We start from the raw sequence: 20,738 nt of genomic DNA, 5'->3' as shown, positions 1-20,738 counted from the left end.
AATGATATGGTCAGGCAGAGTCAACAGGGATTTATGAAAGGGAAATCATGTTTGACAAAACTGTTGGAGTGTTTTGAGGATGTTACTTGTAGCATTGATAAAGGAGAACCAGTGGATGTGGTGTATTTGGATTTTCAGAAGACTTTTGATAAGATCCCACACAGGTTAGTAAGCAAAGGATGGGATTAGGGGTAATATACTGCTATGGATTGAGAATTGGTTAACAGAAAGAAAACAGAAAGTAGGAATAAACAGGTCATTCTTAGGATAGCAGGCTGTTACTAGTGGGGTACTGCAAGGATCAGTGCTGGGGCCACAACTGTTCACAATCTAAATAAATGATCTAGATTTGGGGACCAAATGTAATATTTCCAAATTTGCTGTTAATACAAAACTAGATGGGATTTTAAATTGCGAGGAAAATGCAAGGAGGCTTCAAGGAGTTCTAAACAGGCTAAGTGATCAGGTAAGAACATGGCAGGTGGAATATAATGTGAATAAATGTGAAGTTGTCCACTTTGGTAGGAAAAACAGAAAGACAGAGTATTTCTTAAATGATGAGAGGTTGGGAAGAGTTGATGTCCAAAGGGACCTGGGTGTCCTTGTTCATGAGTCACTAAAAGCTAGCATGCAGGTGCAGCAAGCAATTGGGAAGGCAAATGGTATGTCGGCCTTCATCGTAAGGGGTTTTGAGTGCAGGAGTAAAGAAGTCTTGCTGCAATTGTATAGAGCATTGGTGAGACCGCCCCTGGAGTATTGTGTACAGTTTTGGTTTTCTTATCTAAGGAAGGATATACTTGCCATAGTGGGAGTGCAATGGAGCTTCACCAGACTAATCCCTGGTATGGCGGAACTTTCTTATGAGGAGAGATTGAAGAAGCTGGGTCTGTATTCTCTAGCATTTCAAAGAATGAGGTGATCTCATTGAAACTTACAAAATTCGTATAGGGTGTGGCAGGGTGGATGCAGCAGATAGGACATTTCCCCAGCTGGTGAGTCTAGAACCAGGGGACACAGTCTCAGAATAAGGGGTAGGCCAAATAAGACTGAGATAAGGGAGACATTTCTTCACTCAGAGGGTGGTGAATCTTTGGAATTCTCTACTACAGAGGGCTGTGGAAGCTCAATCATTCAGCATGTTCAAGACAGAAATCGATAGATATCTGGATACGAATGACATCAAGGGGTAAGAGGTAATGCGGGAAAGTAGCGTTGAGGTAGATGCTCAGCCATGATCTAATTGAATGGTGGAGCAGGCTCGACGGACTGAATAGCCTACTCCTGTTCCTATGTTCCTATTTTTTGCAAAGTACAAATTAATGAAAAATGCTGAGATTTCTTACATTTTGCAGAAAGGTTCTAAAACCCGATGTTTCTGTCTGATGGTTTTGCTTTTTTGCTTTTAACTCTGCACCTTTGGTAGCTTCCGAGTTGGATTCAGTGTCAGTTTTATTTGACACTGAAGTAGCTGGTGAGGTCACTGGGCTTTGTCCTGAAGCAGAAGGCACTGGCAGAATTGTTCCTGCGTCACAGTCTGGCTCCTGTGAAGTGGTTGCTGGTGCTGGTGTAGGTATCGTACTGATGGCTGAAGGCCGAGGCCAGCTCTCTGATGTTGCATTCCCCGTTTGCCTGAGCATTTCTATGTATGAACAGAAGGAAGACTGCTCCTCCATCAAATACTGCAACTGCTGAAAAATAAACCAGAAGTTTAGCACAAGGTTATTGTAAAACTTGTGATCATATTTTCTAGATTCTACAAATGGTCAAATTCAGAAGTGAGCATGAATAGGTTGGGCAGAAAGCAACACCACCCAACACAGATTTGAAAGGGGTACAGTTAGGGTCAGTTGGAAAAACAAAGGAACGTGCCATAAGTTAAATCTTACACACAAAGAAAAGATGGGGATACTGAATAATAACCAGGACTAAATGATTTACTTACTTATACTTATTATCGGATGCTGGCCCCGCAAGCTACCAATTCTTCAGACTAACAAGTGGGACTCAAAATATTGCAGTCCCACTCCAAGCCTCAATTTCTTCTTGATTTCTGAGGGGAAATTCAAATGTGGGAGGAGTGGTATTTCACTTCACAAGAACATGGATCAAAAATAGGGCTTTGATTCTCCAATCTGTACTCTTATCTGGTGAAGCTTCATTCTGAGAGCACAACCTCACTGACTTTTCTCTTTAGTCTGTATTTTATTTTCTGTTCCATGCAAGCACGATTTGCAGCAATATTTTGGCTCCTGTTAACTTGTGTGTGAGATTGAATTCTGCATTCATTACAGGAACGTGAGAAAATACATAAAATTACAGAGAATATACAGCATGGAGAAAGACCATTCACACCAACGAGTCCACTTATGCTTCACTCGAGTGTCCTTTTTTCTTTCCTCATCTAACTTAATTGGCATAATCCTCTATTCCCTTTTCCATCATTTGCTTATTTAGACTGAAGCAGTCCATGTAGAAATGCAGCAAGACGTGGACAATATCCAGGCTTGGGCTGATAAGTGGCAAGTTACATTCGCGCCACACAAGTGCCAGGCAGTGACCATCTCCAACAAGAGAGAATCTAACCATCTCCCCATGACATTCAGCGGCATTACCATCACTGAATCCCCCACTATCAGCATCCCAGGGGCTACCATTGACCAGAAACTGAACTGGAGTAGCCATATAAATACCATGGCTACAAGAGCAGGTCAGAGGCTAGGAATCCTGTGGCGTGTAACTCACCTTCTAACTTCCCAAAGCCTGTCCACCATCTACAAGGCACAAGTCAGGAGTGTGATGGAATACTCTCCACTTGCCTGGATGGGTGCAGCTCCAACAACACTCAAGAAGCTCAACACCATCCAGGACAAAGCAGCCCACTTGATTGACACCCCATCTACACACATTCACTGCCTCCACCACCGACGCACAGTGGCAGCAGTGTGTGCCATCTACAAGATGCACTGCAGCAACACACCAAGGCTCCTTAGACAGCACCTTCCAAACCCACGACCTCTACCAACTAGAAGGACAAGGGCAGCAAATGCATGGGAACACCACCACCTGCAAGTTCCCCTCCAAGCCACACACCATCCTGACTTGGAACTATATCGCCGTTCCTTCACTGTCGCTGGGTCAAAATCCTGGAACTCCCTTCATAACAGAACTGTGGGTGTACCTACCCCACATGGACTGCAGTGGTTCAAGAAGGCAGCTCACCACCACCTTCTCAAGGGCAATTAGGGATGGGCAATAAATGCTGGCCTGGCCAGCAACACCCACATCCCATGAATTAATTAAAAAAAAACTCCCCTCAAATGCATCTATATAAACGCCTCATCCACTCCCTGTGGTAGTAAGTTCCACATTTTCACCACTCCCTGAGCAAAGAAGTTTCTTCTGAATTCCATATATTTTTTCTTGGTGACTATTCTATATTGATGGCCTTGAGTTTTGCTCTTGCCCACAAGTGGCAACGTTGTGTCTATTCTATCAAAACCATTCATAATTTTAAAGATCTCTATTAGGTCACCTCTCAGCCCTCGCTTTTCAAAAGAAAAAAGAGATCCAGCCTCTTCATCCTTTCCTGATAGGTATAACCTTGCATTTCTGGTACCATCCTGGTAAATCTTCATTGTACCCTCTCCAATGTCTCTATATCCTTCTCATAATATGATGACAAGAGTTGTACACAGTACTCCAAATGTGATTTAACCAAGGTTCAATACAAGTTTGGCATAGCTTCTCTACTTCTCAATTCTATTTCTCTAAAACTAAACCCTGGTGCTTGAACTCCTTTTCTTACATCCTTATTAACCTGTGTTGCTATTTTTAATGATTTGTGTATTTGTACTCTGAGATCCCTTTGTTGCTCTACTCGATTTAGATTTTTATTTTCCAACTAATATATGAAATCCTTATTTTTCTGACCAAAATGTAATACCTCGCACTTACTTATATTTAAATTCAATTGCCAATTAAATGCCCATTCTGAAAGTGTCCCTGAGAATTACTATGGGCTTGCTTGCCCCACTTGAGTGGTATGGGGTTACTTTCCCTTCAAACACAAAATCCTGATAACCTTCAGGAATCCTATTAGCTTTTCCTGCACTTGCAGCCATAAGCTTCCTGGGTATCTCTCTTACTGCAGTTAAAGCCACAGCTTGTTCTGATGTGCTTTCCATGGGGTTGCCGTCTTCACTGAGCGAGTGTACCCTGATTAACTCGACAGGTTTTCCCTTTAGTTTCCAGCAGTCAGCTTTTAAATGCCCTGCTTTATTACAATGGAAGCACACAGGTCTCTGGGTCTCACTCTTGCTCACAGCACCTTCTATTTTGGCTGGAGGAGAGCCCCTGTGTCTCCTGCTTTCCTTTCTCTACCAGGACTGCTTAGGTTCCTATCACCTTCCCACCCTTTGTCCTTTTTGTATTTGTGGGGGTGACTAGGAAAGGTTCTCCCCTGAGAAACCGACTTATAAATTAAAGCAAACTTATCTGCCAGAATGGCTGCTTGTCGGGCTCTCTGGACCCACTGCTCCTCTACATGGGTCTTTATGGAGAGTGGGAGAGAGTGTTTAAATTCCTCTAACAGAATTACTACTGAGATTCTCATAGCTGAACTGTACTTTAAGAACCCTCAGACACTGGTCAAACCCAGCAGCTTGCTTCTTTCAAACTCCAGATAAGTTTGATTAGCTTGCTTTTTGAGGGTTCTAAACTTTTGGTGACAGGCTTCGGGTACTAATGCATATGCCCCGAGGATAGCATTTTGGTCAGTTCATAATTTGATGAACTCTCATCTGGCAACAGGGAATAAACCTCATGGGCTTTTCCGGTTAGCTTGCTTTGTGGTGAAAGAGTCCAGATCTCAGTTGGCCATTTTAATTGCCTTGTCAGTTTCACAAAGGGCCCAAAAAATTTTCTACATCCTCCTCATTGAATTTTGAGATTAGTTGAGCTAGTGTTAACAATTTTGTACCCAGCCCTGAATTACGCTCCTCCATATTGGCCATGCTTTCACTGGGGTTCACTGTCACCCCCAAGTTAACTCAAGCTGCTTCAGCTCTCTTTCTTCACATTCTTTCCAGAATGCTCTTTCTCTCTCCCTCTCCTCTAATTCAAGTTTCTTTTGTTCCAATTGTATCTTTGCTAGCAGCAACTCTCTGGGTCTACTTCTAACCCTGTTTCTGCTTCTTCAGATTCAAGGGAAAAATTGTTGGCCACTAGCCTTAGGAGTTCAGACTTCCTAGCCTTGCCACATTCATTCATCCCACACTCAGCCATTTTCCTCAACTCCTCCATAGACAGTGCTTTTAATGTATCCCAAATTACACTGGCTTTGGGAGCTACTGGCTTCAGTCGCAGACATGTTAGTATTCAAGCACACACAACCACAAGAAAACCTGTATTGAAATCTTGCTCTTTTTTGATTAGGAACAATTTGGCTTCCCATTTACAATTTCTCTTATTTGTCTGTGTGTCAATTCCAGATGCGAGCACCCATATTTCAGTTACGACCAGGTGAGAAAGGTTTCCAGGGTTCCCTCTCAGCCTTCACCTGGTCTTACCGTAACAGGGTTTTATTTTTAAACACATCGTGTTTTTAGCTCCCCCTTGATGAATCCTTGTACACCGCTTTTCAATTATAAGGCAAAGAAACCAGCACAAACAGGTTTACTTAGGTTTAAAGAAGAAAAGTTGAAATTTATTAAACTTGAACTTAAACTCTACACGAGTTACATGATACATGATGCGCACCACACTAGCATGCATACGCCATACACACACGCAAATAGAGACAGAAAACAGCGGAAGAAAAATAAAGTGGAAAAGTTTGAGGCAATATCTGAAGAGTTTTTGTTATGGTTCTCCGAGCTCACTGTAGAGTGCTTGATTGTAGGTAGTTCTTGCTGTTCGTTGGGGCCCAGTATTCTTCTTAAACCTTGTTTGCTGTAGAAAACTTTTCTCTCTTGGGGTTCATGTGTCTTCAGTGGATTCAGAGGCTTGTGAGAAAGAGATGGGAGCAGACAGGAGAAATCTTCTCAGTCCAGGAGCAAGCAGACACTCTGACTTCAAACTGTTTGTACAATTCAGAAAAACCCAGGTTGCCAAGCAGGTTAATCATGTGACTAATTGGTCTGACCACATCTTGGATCGTATCACCTTAGCAGTCTCTGGAATGCTCCTCTTACACACAATACCTGGTAATCAAGGTCCATTATGGGTTGAATGTGTCAGGGAATGGTCCTTTGTCCTTCCAAGCACCATCTTTTAATATGCAAATATATTTTCCAGCCACAGCTGATCTGTTTAACAAGTCCTTTCTTCACTCCAGTAACAGTTTAAAATCAATGTTCATGACAAAATTAATGTGCCTCATTCTTGACAGGTGGGCCCCTAGCATGACAATATATTGTGAAAAACCATGGTCCCCACAATATTCCTTGTGGGACCCTATTTTCCACCTTCTGCCACTTTGAATAGCTATCCTTTACTGCTACTCTCTTCTTTCTATCTTGAAGTCAGCTAGCTGTCGGTTCTGTTATTTGTCCCCTGACTCCACACTCTCCCTCTCGTTTGACAGTGATTAACATATTGAAATTGACCACTTCCCTACCTGAAGGGATTGGTTGCACTTAACTCACTGCAGTTAAACGTAGAAGTTGAATAGTTGGAGCCGGCTTCCCAATGTGCTGATTTTATTTATAAAGCCAAGGTTAAAAAAAGGTCCTGCCACCTTCAAAGATTTATATGTACATGCCCAGGTCTCTCCGTTTCTGCACCGACTTTAAAATTATACTATTTAGCTTATATTTTCTTTTGTCATCACTTCACACTTGACTGTGATAAATCGCATCTGCCACGTGTCTGCCCATTTCACAAGTCTGTCTATGTCCTCCTGAAGTCTGTTACTACACACTGCATTGTTTACTACATTTCTTGAGTTTTGTGCCATCTGAAAATTTTGAAATTTTATCCAGTATACCCAAATCCAGATCATTAATATATATCAAAAAGAACAGTGATCCTAATACTGATCCCTGGGGCATACCACTGTATACTTCACTCCAGTCTGACAAATAACCGTTCATCACTTCTCTCTTCTCTCTGCCCCATAGCCAATTGTGCTTTCACACTGCCAATACCCTTCAATCACATGGATTTCAATTTTACTAACATGTCTATTATGTGGTACCTTATTGAACACCTTTTAAAAGCCCATATGCACACCATCCATCGCACTAGCCTCATCCACCCTCTCCATACTTCAAAGAATTCAATCAAGTTAGTCAAATATGATTTGCCTTTCACAAGTATGTGCTGCCTGTCATTTATTAACCTATGTTCCTCCAAGTGACAATGAATGTTGTCTTTGTCTGGCAAGGCACCATAGACCAAATGGCCTCTTTTTGTGGGGTATCATCCTATGACTATTATCTCTAAAAGGCTCCCACCATCGATGTTAGATTAACTGGCGTGTAGTTGCCAGGTTAATCTCTCCCCTTGTTTGAACAGGGGTGTAAGATTTGCAATCCTCCAGTGCTCTACCATTTCTCCCATATCTAAGGAGGGATTGGAAGAATGTGACCTCTGTGATCTCCACTCTTACTTCCCTCAGCAACCTTGGATAAACCCTATCGGTATCTATTTTCTTCCTATCTAATTTCTCTATTACTTCCTCCTTTACTATGATGTTGGCAGAATCCTCTTCTTTAGTGAAGACAAATAAAATAACTCATTTCATACCTCAGCCAAGCCTTCTGCCTCCACATGAAGATCTCGTTTTTGGTTCCTAATGAGCCCCACCCTTCTTTGAACTAGTCTTTTATTACATGTATGTTTATAAAATACTTACATGTTCCATTTCTGTCATCCTTTGCCCATCATTTCATTTTTCAATTCTCCCTTGCACTTTCTGTATTCAGCTTGGTTCTCTATGATGAACCTAACATTTATCATCGGCCTTTCTGTTTTATTTTAACCTATTTATCTTTAGTCATCCAGTGTGCTACACTTTTGAATGCCCTTCATTTCCCCCCTCACAGAATATATCTAGTTTGTACCTGAAAAATCATTGCTGTGAAGGCGTCCAATCACAGAATCACAGAATTATCACAGCACAGAAGGAGGTAATTCGGCCCGTTGTGTCTGCGCCAGCTCTCCAAAAGAGCAATTTACCTCGTGCCATTCCCCCGCCTTCTCCCTGTAATCCTGCACATTCTTTATTTTCAGATAACAATCCAATTCCCACTTGAATGCCTGGATTGAATCTGCCTCCACCACACTCTCAGGCAGTACATTCCAGATCCTAACCAGTTGCTGCATGAAAATGTTTTTCCTCATGTCGCCATTGCTTGGTTTGCCAATTACCTTAAATATGTGTCCTCTTGCTCTTGGTCCTTCCACCAATGGGAACAGATTTTCCCTGTCTACTCTGTCCAGATCCTTCATGATTTTGAACACCTCTTTCAAATCTCTCAAACTTCTCTTCTCCAAGGAAAGCAGTCTCAACTTCTCCAATCGATCCCCGTAACTGACGTTCTTCATCCCTGAAACTATTCTCATGAGTCTTTTCTGCGCTCTCTCCAATGCCTTCACATCTTTTCTAAAGTGTGGCACCCAGAACAACACTCCAGTTGAGGCCGAACCAGTGTTCTATACAAGCTTAACATAACTTCCTTGTTTTTGTACTCTATGCTCCTATTAATGAAGCCTCGGACACTGTATGCTCTATTCCTGCTCTCTGAACCTGTCCTGCCACCTTCAATGATTTATGCACATATGCACCCAGGTCCCTCTGTTCCTGCACCCACTTTAGAATTGCACCCTTTATTTTATACTGTCTCTCTGCATTCTCCCTATGAAAATGAATCACTTCTCTGCATTAAATTTCATCTGCCACTTGTCTGCTCATTCCACCAAACTATGTCCTTTTGAAGTTCTACATTATCCTCCTCATAGTTCACAATGTTTCCAAGCTTTGTATCATCCGCAATTTTGAAATTGTGTCCTGCACACCAAGGTCTAGGTCATTAATATATATCAAGAACAGCAAGGGTCCAAACATGGAACCTTAGGGAACTCCACTACAAACCTTCCTCCATTCCAAAAAGTATCCATTATCCACTACCATCTGTTTCCTGTCACTCAGCCAATTCCATATCCATGTTGCTACTGTCTCTTTTATTCCATGAGCTATAACTTTGCTCACAAATATGTTTGTCCGGCACTTTATCAAATCCTTTTTGGAAGTCCATGTACACCACATCAACAGCAATACCCTGATCAACCCTCTCTGTTACCTCACCAAAAAAACTCCAGCAAGTTAGTTAAACATGATTTTCCCTTCACAAATCCATACTGGCTTTCCCTAATTAACCTGCATTTGCGCAAGTGACTATTAACTTTGTCCCAAATTAATGCTTCTGGAAGCTTCCCCACCACTGAGGTTAAACTGACTGGCCTGTAGTTGCTGGGCTTATCTTTACACCCTTTTTTGAACAAGGGTGCAACATTTGAAATTCTCCAGTTCTCTGGCACCACCCCTGAATCTAAGGAAGAATGGAAAATTATGGTCAGTGTCTCTGAAATTTCTACTCTCACTTCCTTCAGAATCCTTGAATACATCGCATCTGGTCCTGGTGCCTTATGAACTTCAATTACAACTAGCCTATCTAACACCTCCACTTTATCAATTTTAAATCCTTCAGGTGTCTGAATTATCTTCTCTTTCACTATGGCCTGTGCAGCATCTTCTTCCTTGGTAAAGACAGATGCAAAGTATTCATTTAATACCTTAGCCATGTACCCTGCCGCCATGCGTAAATCCCCTTTGTGGCTCATAATCAGCCCCATTCCTCCATTTACCATCCTTTTATTATTAATAAGCCTATAGAAGACCTTTGGATTCCCTTTTATATTAGCTGCCAATCTCTTTTTATGCTCTCTCTTCACCTTTCTTATTTGATTTTTCACTTCCTCTCTGAACCTTCATTTACTGCTTTACCTGGCAATCTTTGATCCCAATCCACCTGGGCCAGATCTCTTTTCAACTTGCTGAAATTAGCTTTCCTCCAGCTGAGTATTTTCACATTTGATTATTCCTCATCCTAATCCAGATACTCTAAATCTGTAAATCCCAATTAATGCTGAAATGTATTATTCTTTTAGAACATTTCAAAGAACAATTAATCCAATCATTGTATATTCCCTTGATGATAATCATTTAACTATCTCAGAATGTGATTAAAAAACGATCACTTAATTTGACCTAAATGTTCTGATTTCATTCACTTTCATTTTACATTATCTACTGTTTGGACTGTTTGCAAAGCACTTCATTTTCAATAAACTAGGTAGGAAACAACTCAAAGATGTGGCCAAATGTGAAACATCTAGAGCTGGTATGTTTTGTAATTGAATGAAATATGCATTCTTTTATATTAAAATTACCATTCTCATCCCTTCTCCAATTTGCCGAGCCCGATCCTCAAGCTGAACCTCCATCTCGGTAACTTCTTGTCGCACTTCTTGGCGTAGTGTCTGCAGTCGTTTCACATCCTCTCTGTCAGAAAACAAATATAATAAATTAAAACAAGGCCAATATTACATTAAGTACAGTTTAAAAAAACACATACTTGAGATGTGATGGACACTGGCAAGGCTGCATTTATTTCTGATCACTTGTTGCCTTGGCAAGTAAACAGAGTTTCTGAACCACCACAAAGGGCCGGACCACTGCAGAGGACATTGTGTCAACTGTATTGTCAGGTGCAGGCCAAACAGGTAGGGCTGGCAAATTCTCTTTGCTGAAGGACATTAGTAAACCAGTTGGGTTTTTAACGACAGTTTAGCAGATTTCGCAGTAATTTTTTTCTTGGTGCAAGCCACAGATTACTAGATTTAGTGAAATACACTTTACAATTGCCACCGTTATATTTGTCCCCACAACCTCTGGATTGCAAATCCAGTACTATACCTCATTACCTCACTGATAAGAGTAGTGGACCACCAAATATGCATATTTCCATCATGACTAAGTTTAACAAGTACTTGTGAAATGGCGATTGCTTCATCTCTGAGCCAACATTTAAATTCAGCCCACAATAATGAATTTCTAGGGAGTAATTAATTCAGTTATGTTTGAACACAAATTCAGATTCCAAAAATGCTCCTAATTAGTAATTGTCTGCTTTGCCTAAAGAGTTCACAAAGAGGTTGCATGGGAAAATGGGACAGTAGGCCAGGTGCTCTGAGATGAAGGCTGTGGGGCAAATCGGCCTTCAAGCTACCTTTATCCAGCCCATGAGTAACATGAGACACAACATGTGGTAAGTGTTGCATGTTTGGGAGTAACAGGTGACTTTCCCAAAGCCCTCCACATGATCATGAGGCTTTCCTCATGTCATGTCTGTATCTAGTCTAGAATAACTGATAGATATTTATTGCTATGACTAGTTAGCAACTCCATTATCATTGTATCATACGACTACCAGGATGGTGGAAGGTAGACCAGACGGACTTTGGCCTTTTTTAGTTGAGCAATTCCTATGTTCTATGAGGCCTAACAGTTCCTTTAATTGTTCTGTGGAAAGCTGATTTCAGCTTCGGCTCAGCCGGAGCTCTTTAAACTTCCTCGGCAATGAGGTCTGGAAAGGCTGAATTCTGATTGGTAGGCTTACCAATTTCATCACTCAGATGATTGCGAAGCTTTGGAATTCTCTAACCCAGAGAGCTGTGGATGCTCAGTCATTAAGTATATTCAAGGCTGAAATGGATAGATTTGTAGACTCACAGAGAATCAAGGAATATGGGGATCAGGCAGGTAAGTGGAAGTTGAAGATCAATCATAAACTTATTGAACACTGGAGCAGGCGTTGATATCATGATATGTATTGAGGTGACAAACGTAAGACTGATAAGCAATATTTGAAAGTTCCAGGCATGGATGGGTTGAGGAGAAAAGCAGAGTGGTTGAGCTATACAGACCAGAAGGGCCCCAACATCAATCCCTATTCTATGCTGAGGTAGCTGCTGTCAGTCAGAGTTAAGGGTAAGGGTTCTGTTTGGAGCTTCAAAAACCTGGGTTTAGTGGAAGAAAATCAGCTATGATTTATCCCTCTGATCACTGTCCAGTCCATACTGGCTGTGCATGTGCAATGACATTGCATAGGGGGGAGCAGTTCTGGGCTCAGCAATTCGTTAGCCTGCTCACATTCTCTTGTGCCTCACAACTGAAGAATGGCAACTTGGACAAGAAATTTTTGGGCAGCTGTACTCCAGCAAGGAGTTAAACCTTCAGAATTAAGGAGAATTAGCAAAGAGAAAGCAAAACCAATAAGTCGATGCTCTAATGAATGGCAGATGGACTTCATGCTAACATTCTTGGCTAGATTTACCAACTCTAGTTGACATAGTCCTGGAGATTTGATCGTGTGGCATTTAATCAAATGGCATTCAATCAAGTAACAAAGCTCACGTGTTGCTTAATCACATCACATTTGATCATGTCACATTAAACCACTGTTTACACATTTACATTAGTTGCATGTCTCAGTATCACCAATTAATTGCCACTTAATGGTCTCCTCCCACTGCCGTGGGTATTTTACCCTTGGCAGCCGGACGGCAAAGGCCCTAAGAATGCTGCCTGGTAAAACCAAGCGGCCTTCTTGTGGGCTGGGGGTGCCCTCCTGACTGGGCACCCTGTGCCCCACGGACAGCTGCCCCCAAAGCCCCAACTGTCCCCAACACACAACACTCCCGCCACCAATGCACAGCACTCCTGCCCCGCTCCTCTCCCCCCCTTGCCTTGCCAGGGCCCGGCTGATTTTTCAGGGCCTCACCAGAAACACTTACCTTCTTTTCCAGGCCGACCCTCCTGTTGCTTCTGATGGCTGGGTGTAGTCCTAGCAGTGGCCACCGCTTCTGGCTGATTGGCTGGCAGCTCCATTAGGCAGGACTTCCTGCCTCAAGGAGGTGTAAGTCCTGCTCAAGACCAATTATGGGTCTGGGGAGCAAAGAATCACAGCTTGGCTCCCCAGGCCTGGTGGAGGTGAGCTCACCACTGACTTTTCGGCCGGTGGGCAGGGCCTCCCGCCCAACGTAAAGTTCCGGCCATAATTTATAAATCAATGAAAGAACACAAAAGAATAGAAAGATTTAAGGAAAAGTAAAGTTGAAATAAAAATCTACTTCTGTGATGTTTCTACAGCATTGACAGCAATGAGAGACACCAAGTAAATATCACTGATTCAACAAAAATATCATTGCTATAAGTAACTTCAAACTAAAGTTTTTGTATAATTTTATGACTTTTTACAATACACAGCAAGTTAGAAAAATAAAACAGAACCAAACTTAATTCAATTCACTGACTCCAACATCCCACCATTCAAGCCCAATTTCAGGAAAATAAGGCCCAGTTGTTAGAGAGCAGCAGCAAAGCTGCCTGTCTCCTGGAGCAAAGCACATTATACAACAGCAAACAACACAGGCTGACTTGAACTCTCCCTCACTCCAGTTTGTGTTGCTTTCTCTGTCCCTCCCCCAGTCTGTATTCCTCTCTATCTCTCCCTCTTTCAGTTGCTCTCAGGGCTCAGAGTTTCCAGGTGATTTTCGTTGGCTCTGATGACGTCATCCTCACAACATAAGAACATAAGAAATAGGAGCAGGAGTAGAACATATGGCCCTCGAGCCTGCTCCACCATTCAATACCTTCATGGCTGATCCTCGGTCTTAACTCCACTTATCCTTTGATTCCCTGAGCGACCAAAAATCTCTCTATCCCAGCCTTAAATATATTCAATGATGGAGCATCCACAACCCTCTGAGTTAGAGAATTACAAAGATTCACAATCCTTTGAGTAAAGAAATTTCTCCTCATCTCAGTCCTAAATGATTGGCCCCTTATCCTGAGATGGTGCTCCAGTGTTCTAGATTCCCCAGCCAGGGGAAAAACCTCCCAGTGTCAAGCCCCCCTCAGAATCTTTTATGAGATCACCGCTCGTTCTTCTAAACTCCAGAGAATATAGACCCAATTTACTTATCCTCTCATCATAGGACAGCCTCCTCAACCCAGGAACTAATCTAGTGAACCTTCACTGTGCTGCCTACAATGCAATTATATTCTTTCTTAAATATGTGGACAAAAACTATGCACAGTACTCCAGGTGTGGTCTCACCAAAGCCCTATGCAACTGTTGCAAGAATTTCTTATTCTTATACTCTAATCCCCTTGCAATAAAGGCCAACATGAAATTTACCTTCCATATTGCTTGCTGTACCTGCATGTTAACTTTCTGTGATCTTTGTACGTGTACACCCAACTCCCTCTGAAAATCAATATTTACAAGTTTCACACCTTTTAAAAGATATTCTCCTTTTCTAGTCTTACTACCAAAGTGAATACCTCACACTTCCCCACATTATACTCCATCTGCCACCTTGTTGCCCATTCACTTAGCCTGTCTATATCTCTTCGCAGTCTCTTTGTGTTCTACTCACAGCTTACATTCCCACCTAGCTTTGTATCATAAACAATCTTAGATACATTACTCTCGGATTCTTCATCTAAGTCATTCATATAAGTTGTAAATAGCTGAGGGTCCAGCACTAATCCTTGTGGCACACCACTAGTTACAGCCTGCCAACTTGAAAATGTCCCATTTATCCCTGTCTGCTTCCTGTTCATTAACCAATTCTCTGTTCATAATATATTGTCCCCAACTTCATGAGCCCTTATCTTGTGTATTAATCTTTCATGTGGCAACTTATTGAATATCTCTTGGAAATTCAAGTATACTACATCAACTGGTTCCCCTTTATTTACCTTTACATCCTCAAAAAACTAATAAATTTGTTAAACACGATTTCCCTTTCGTAAAATTATGTTGACTTTATCTGATCATACTATCATTTTCTAAGTGCATTGTTAAGACTTCCTTAACAATAGATTCCAGCATTTTCCCATGACTGATGTCAGGCTAACTGGCCTATAGGTCCCGGTTTTCCCTCCCTCTTCTCTTGAATAGCAGTATTACATCAGCTAACTTCCAATCGCTGAGACCATTCTAGAATCTAGGCAATTTTGGAAAATCATAACCAGTTCATCCACTATCACTGGAGCTACCTCTTTTAGAACCCTAGAATATAGATTTGAGTAACTTAATGTTCTTCAGTACTTTTTCTCTGCTGATATTAATTACCTTAAGTTCCTCACTCTTATTAGCCCCTAGGTTACTCTCTATTTCTGATATATAATTTCTGTCTTCTACTGTGAAGATAGACACAAAATATTTGTTCAACGTCTCTGCCAATTCCTCATTCCCTATGATAATTTTTCCTGTCTCTGCCCCTAAAGGACCACTTTACTTTAGCAATTCTTGTCCTTTTTATATATTTGTAAGAGGTCTTACAATCTTATTTATTTAGAGATACAGCACTGAAACAGGCCCTTCGGTCCACCGAGTCTGTGCCGACCATCAACAACCCATTTACACTAATCCTACACTAATCCCATATTCCTACCACATCCCCACCTTCCCTATATTCCCCTACCACCTACCTATACTAGGGCAATTTATAATGGCCAATTTACCTATCAACCTGCAAGTCTTTGGCTGTGGGAGGAAACCGAAGCACCCGGCGAAAACCCACACGGTCACAGGGAGAACTTGCAAACTCCGCACAGGCAGTACCCACAATTGAACCCGGGTTGCTGGAGCTGTGAGGCTGCGGTGCTAACCTCTGCACCACTGTTTTATATTCCTGGCTAGTTTACTCTTGTATTCTTTTTTCCCTTTTTTATCAGCTTTTTGATGGCCCTTTGCTGGTTTCTAAAACACTCCCAATCTTCAGTCTTACTACAATTCTTTGCCACATTATAATCTTCTTTTTTTAATCTAATACAATCCTTAACTTCCTTACTAAGCCAGGGATGGATCTTTCTTGCTGAGGTTTTGTTTTTTAATTGAATGCATTTTTTCTGAACATTTTGAATTGTTTCTTTAAATGTTTCCCACAATATATTTACTACCATACCTTTTAGTCTATTTACCCAATCAATCTTGGCCACCTCTCCCCTCATATCAGTGTAATTGTCTTTGTTTAGGATTCTTTTTTGGGACTGGAATACGCTGCTTTTCAAATGGAATATATGGAATTTTATACGGAATTCAATTGATCCTTTTACTATGAGATTACTAATTAATCCTGCCTCAATGCACAATACTAAATCTAAAATAGCTTTATTCCTGGTTGGTTCCACAATGTATTGTTCCAGGAAACTGTCATGAAAGCATTCTACAAACTCATCTTCCAGTCCACATTTGGCAATTTGATTGGTCCAGTCGATATGAAGATTAAAGTCCCCCACAATTATTACATTGCCTTTGTTACAAGCTCCAATTATTTCTTGCTTAATGCTGCCCATTTCCTGTCCTGCACCATACTCTGCTTGTCCATCATCACTGTTGTCACTGCCTACATTATCTCCCAGTGCTCCAATGCTTCAAATTAAAATTATTATTCTTGTGTTAAAGTCTCTCCATGCTTTATTCTCCATATCTTTGTGACCTCCTCCCCGTCTCTTGCACAACTGCCTCTCATCGCAATACAAACTCAGGCATTTTTTGCATCCTCCTATACTTTACCTACCACTGGTGGTTGAGTATTTCGTTTCTATGGCTCCATGCTCTGGAATTTCCGCTAAATCCTCCAACTACCTTTCCTTTAAGACTCTCCTAAAAATATACCCCTTTTACTGATATTTTTTTATTACCCCTCCAAAAGCTTCTTTTGCTTTGTGTCTATTTTTAACATATGCTTTGGTGGAGCTCCTTGGGTCATTTTTCTAAATTAAGAGCACCATTTAAGTGTAAATTAATTTGTTTTGTTTATTTTCATGAGAGGCATATAAATTCTGGGAGTATAGTAATTGTCGATGGTTGTGGGAAGGGGGTGGGGCGGCAGTCAATTCTATGGCAGCGTTGACGATGGAAGAGAAATCAATCCATTGGATTTGATATGGTCAGACAATTGAAATGTGCTTCCTGTGCAAAATTCTTGTTTACAGGAAATGCTGTTGCTGCATGTAGGTGGGGAATAGGGATAGTTTCAGCTTTTGAAGGGCTGCTGCTTTTTACTCACTATTGTGCCTGACTTGTGCAAATGGGAACTAGGGGAGCCCTATCGTGGTTCCAGGAGGGGTGAGAGCAAAAGTGTATGAAATAGAACAGACACGATAGAGGCCATGTCAACCACAGTGGAGGGCAATCCTCAGTTAAGGAAAAAGGAAGGCAGTATCGGAAGCACAAGTATGGAAGCTTGCATTGTCCGAACAGATGTGACAGAGATGGAGAAACTGGGAGAAAGGAATAGATTCCTTACAGGAAGCAGGGTGTGAGGAATTGAAGTCAAGGTAGCTATGAGAGTCAGTGGAATTATAGTGAATATTGGTGTATAGCCTAGCCCCAGAAATGGGGACAGAGAAGTCAAGGAGGGGAAGAGAAGGGTGTAAATTGGAAGCAAAGTCAATGAAATTTTCCTTTCAGGAAATGGCACTAATACAGGCATCAATGTACTAGGGAAAAAAAAGAGGTAAGGGAGGGGGTGAAGTAGGACTGGAACAAAAAATGTTCCACATATCTCACAAAAAGGCAGACATAGCTAGGATCCATGCGGGTACCTATAGCAGCACCTTTTATTTGAAGGAGGTGAATGGAGTTGAAGGAGAAGTTGTTCAAGGAGGAAGAGGATGGTGGTGGATGGGGATTGGTTGGGTCTTCATTCAAGGAGGAAGCGGAGAGCCCTCAGACCATCCTGGTGGGAGATGGAAGTGTAATTGTGGAGTTTATGTGTATATTGGCCTCATAAAATGACTTCCCTGACAACAGAGACAAGCAGGGAAGTCGACCATCCCTTAAGCACCAGCTGATCAAAGGGAAATCAGAATAAGAGGGTCAGGAAGTAGCAACTGGTGAAACACCTAGTACTAATGAGGAGGAGCAAGTGGAGATGGCAGCAGTGGAGATGCAGTGAGAGGAAGAGGATGTTCCCCTGCTGCTGGTCCCAGGGATTTATAGTTAATGGTCACTGCATATGGAGTGCCACCAGAGAATGAGCAGAATTACTGCATATTGTCCTTTTTGAGAATTTCAAAATGACCTGTATAGAATGGCATATTGAAATGCAGCTGTGTTAATTGTGCAGGTCTCCAAGAGACTTGCGGAAACCTGCAGTCCACTGTGGAGCCAGTGGCAATTCCACATTTACTTGTGGGCGAGCCACCTGAGAACATTGGGAAAAACACAGATGCAATTGTGCTGACCATCTTTCAGATTGATGCTGTTGATGTCCCAGGTTCCAGTTTATAGGAGGCTGTAGTTCTGATGAAAGGTCACAGACCTGAAATGTTAACTGAGCTTCTCTCTCCACAGATGCTGCCAGACCTGCTGACTATTTCCAGCACTTTGTTTCTATTTCAGATTTCCAGCATCCACAGTATTTTGCTTTTATTTTATTATAGGAGGTTCTCACTTTGGTTTTTGGAAAATTATGGACTAACCTTGAGAGAACACTGTTAGTGGAATTCACTTTCCACCTGGTCATTTTCTAGTGGCATGGCAGAAGGAAACACAGTTCAGGCAGAAATTTTAGGAAATAAAATTTCCATTCTAGTCCACCAAGCCCACTCAAAAGTATGAAGCAGTGGCAGGTAATGACCAGAAGTAGCCAGCCAAGGCAGGGACTGAAATGCTGGCTGTAGTTACAGTGTCATCATGAACCAGTACAGAAAGATACACAATCTGAGACCTGTCAAGAAGCCTGTGTGAGGGGCAGCAGTCTGTAATAATGCCTACTCTGCCCTCTGGGGTTAAACAGAACACATTAGAGGACTACTTACATGCCAAACAGCATAAGCAGCATGCGATAGAACTAAGCGATCCCATAACCAACAGATCAGATCTAGGCTCTGCAGTCCTGCCACATCCGGTCGTGAATGGTGATGGACAATCAAATAACAAACCGGAGGAGGTGGCTCCACAAATATCCCCATTCTCAATGATGGGGGAGCCCAGCACATCAGTGTTAAAGATAAGGCTGAAGCATTTGCAACAATCTCAGCCTCCTCCTGAACCTCCCAGAATCACTGATGCCTGTCTTCAGCCAATTCAATTCACTCCAAGTGATATTCAGAAACGACGGAAGGCACTGGATACTGCAAAGGCTATGGGCAACGACAACATTCTAGCAATAGTACTAAAGACCTGTGCTCCACAATGTGGCGTGCCCCTAGCCAAGCTGTTCCAGTATAGCTGCAACACTGGCATTTACCCGGCATTGTGGAAAATTGCCCAGGTATGTCCTGTACACAGAAAGCAGGACAAATCCAACCCGGCCAATTACCACCCCATCAGTCTACTCTCAATCATCAGCAAAGATGATGGAGGGTGACATCGACAGTGCCATTAAGCGGCACATGCTTATAATAACCTGCTCAGTGATGCTCAGTTTGGGTTCTGCCAGGACCACTCAGTTCCTGACCTCATTACAGCCTTGGTTCAAACAAGGACTCAAGAGGTGAGGTGAGAGTGTCTGCCCTTGACATCAAGGCAGCATTTGACCGAGTATGGCATCAAGGTGCCCTAGCAAAATTGAAGTCAATGGAAATCAGGGGGAAACCCCTCCGCTGGTTGGAGTCGTACCTAGCACAAAGGAAGATGGTTGTGGTTGTTGGAGGTCAATCATCTCAGCTCCAGGACATCACTGCAGGAGTTCCTCAGGGTAGTGTCCTAGGCCCAACCATCTTCAGCTGCTTCATCAATTACCTTCCTTCAATCATAAAGTTTAGAAATGGGGATGTTCACTGATGATTGCACAATGTTCAGGACTATTCATGAGTGCTCAGATACTGAAGCAGTCCATGTAGAAATGCAGTGAGACCTGGACATCATCAAGCTTGGGCTGATAAATGACAAGTAAGATTTGTGCCATACAAGTGCCAGGCAATGACTATTTCCAACAAGAGAAAATCTAACCCTCTCCCCTTAACATTCAATGGCATTATGATCGCTGGATCCCCCACCATCAACATCCTGGGGGTTACCATTGACCAGAAACTGAACTGGAATAGCACAGTGGCGCAGTGGTTAGCACTGCAGCCTCACAGCTCCAGGGGCCGGAGTTCGATTCTGGATACTGCCTGTGCGGAGTTTGCAAGTTCTCCCTGTGTCTGCGTGGGTTTCCTCCGGGTGCTCCGGTTTCCTCCCACATGCCAAAGACTTGCAGGTTGATAGGTTAATTGGCCATCATAAATTGCCCCTAGTATAGGTAGGTGGTAAAGAAATATAAAGGGACCGGTGGGGATGTTATTGGAATATGGGATTCGTGTAGGATTAGTATAAATGGGTGGTTGATGGTCGGCAGAGACTCAGTGGGCCAAAGGGCCTGTTTCAGTGCTGTATCTCTACACATATAAATACCATGGCTACAAGAGCAGGTCAGGGGCTAGGAAGCCTGCGGCGAGTAACTCACCTTCTGACTTTCCAAAGCCTGTCCACCAAGGCACAAGTCAGGGGTGTGATGGAATACTCTCCACTTGCCTGGATGGGTGCAGCTCCAACAACACTCAAGAAGCTCAACACCATCCAGGACAAAGCCCGCTTGATTGGCACCCCATCTACAAACATTCACTCCCTCCACCACCGACGCACAGTGGCAGCAGTATGTACCATCTA

At 42.4% G+C, this 20,738-nt stretch overlaps 1 protein-coding gene across 1 annotated transcript in view; it reads right to left on the bottom strand.

Annotated features, from left to right (window-relative positions):
* Window positions 1–824: 824 nt before the first annotated feature.
* The window catches only part of itprid1 (ITPR interacting domain containing 1), a 210,298-nt gene continuing 190,384 nt past the window's right edge, over window positions 825–20,738 (bottom strand). The window contains exons 15-17 of the mRNA XM_068032668.1: window positions 10,453–10,564; window positions 1,344–1,688; window positions 825–998 (exon numbers count right to left, since the gene is read on the bottom strand). Coding sequence (XP_067888769.1) covers window positions 825–998; window positions 1,344–1,688; window positions 10,453–10,564 — 631 coding nt within the window. The remainder of the gene's footprint in view (window positions 999–1,343; window positions 1,689–10,452; window positions 10,565–20,738) is intronic.

The sequence above is a fragment of the Heterodontus francisci genome, chromosome 5 (assembly GCF_036365525.1).
Source record: "Heterodontus francisci isolate sHetFra1 chromosome 5, sHetFra1.hap1, whole genome shotgun sequence".
NCBI lineage: Eukaryota > Metazoa > Chordata > Chondrichthyes > Heterodontiformes > Heterodontidae > Heterodontus > Heterodontus francisci.
This window is presented reverse-complemented; position numbering and strand designations above follow the sequence as displayed.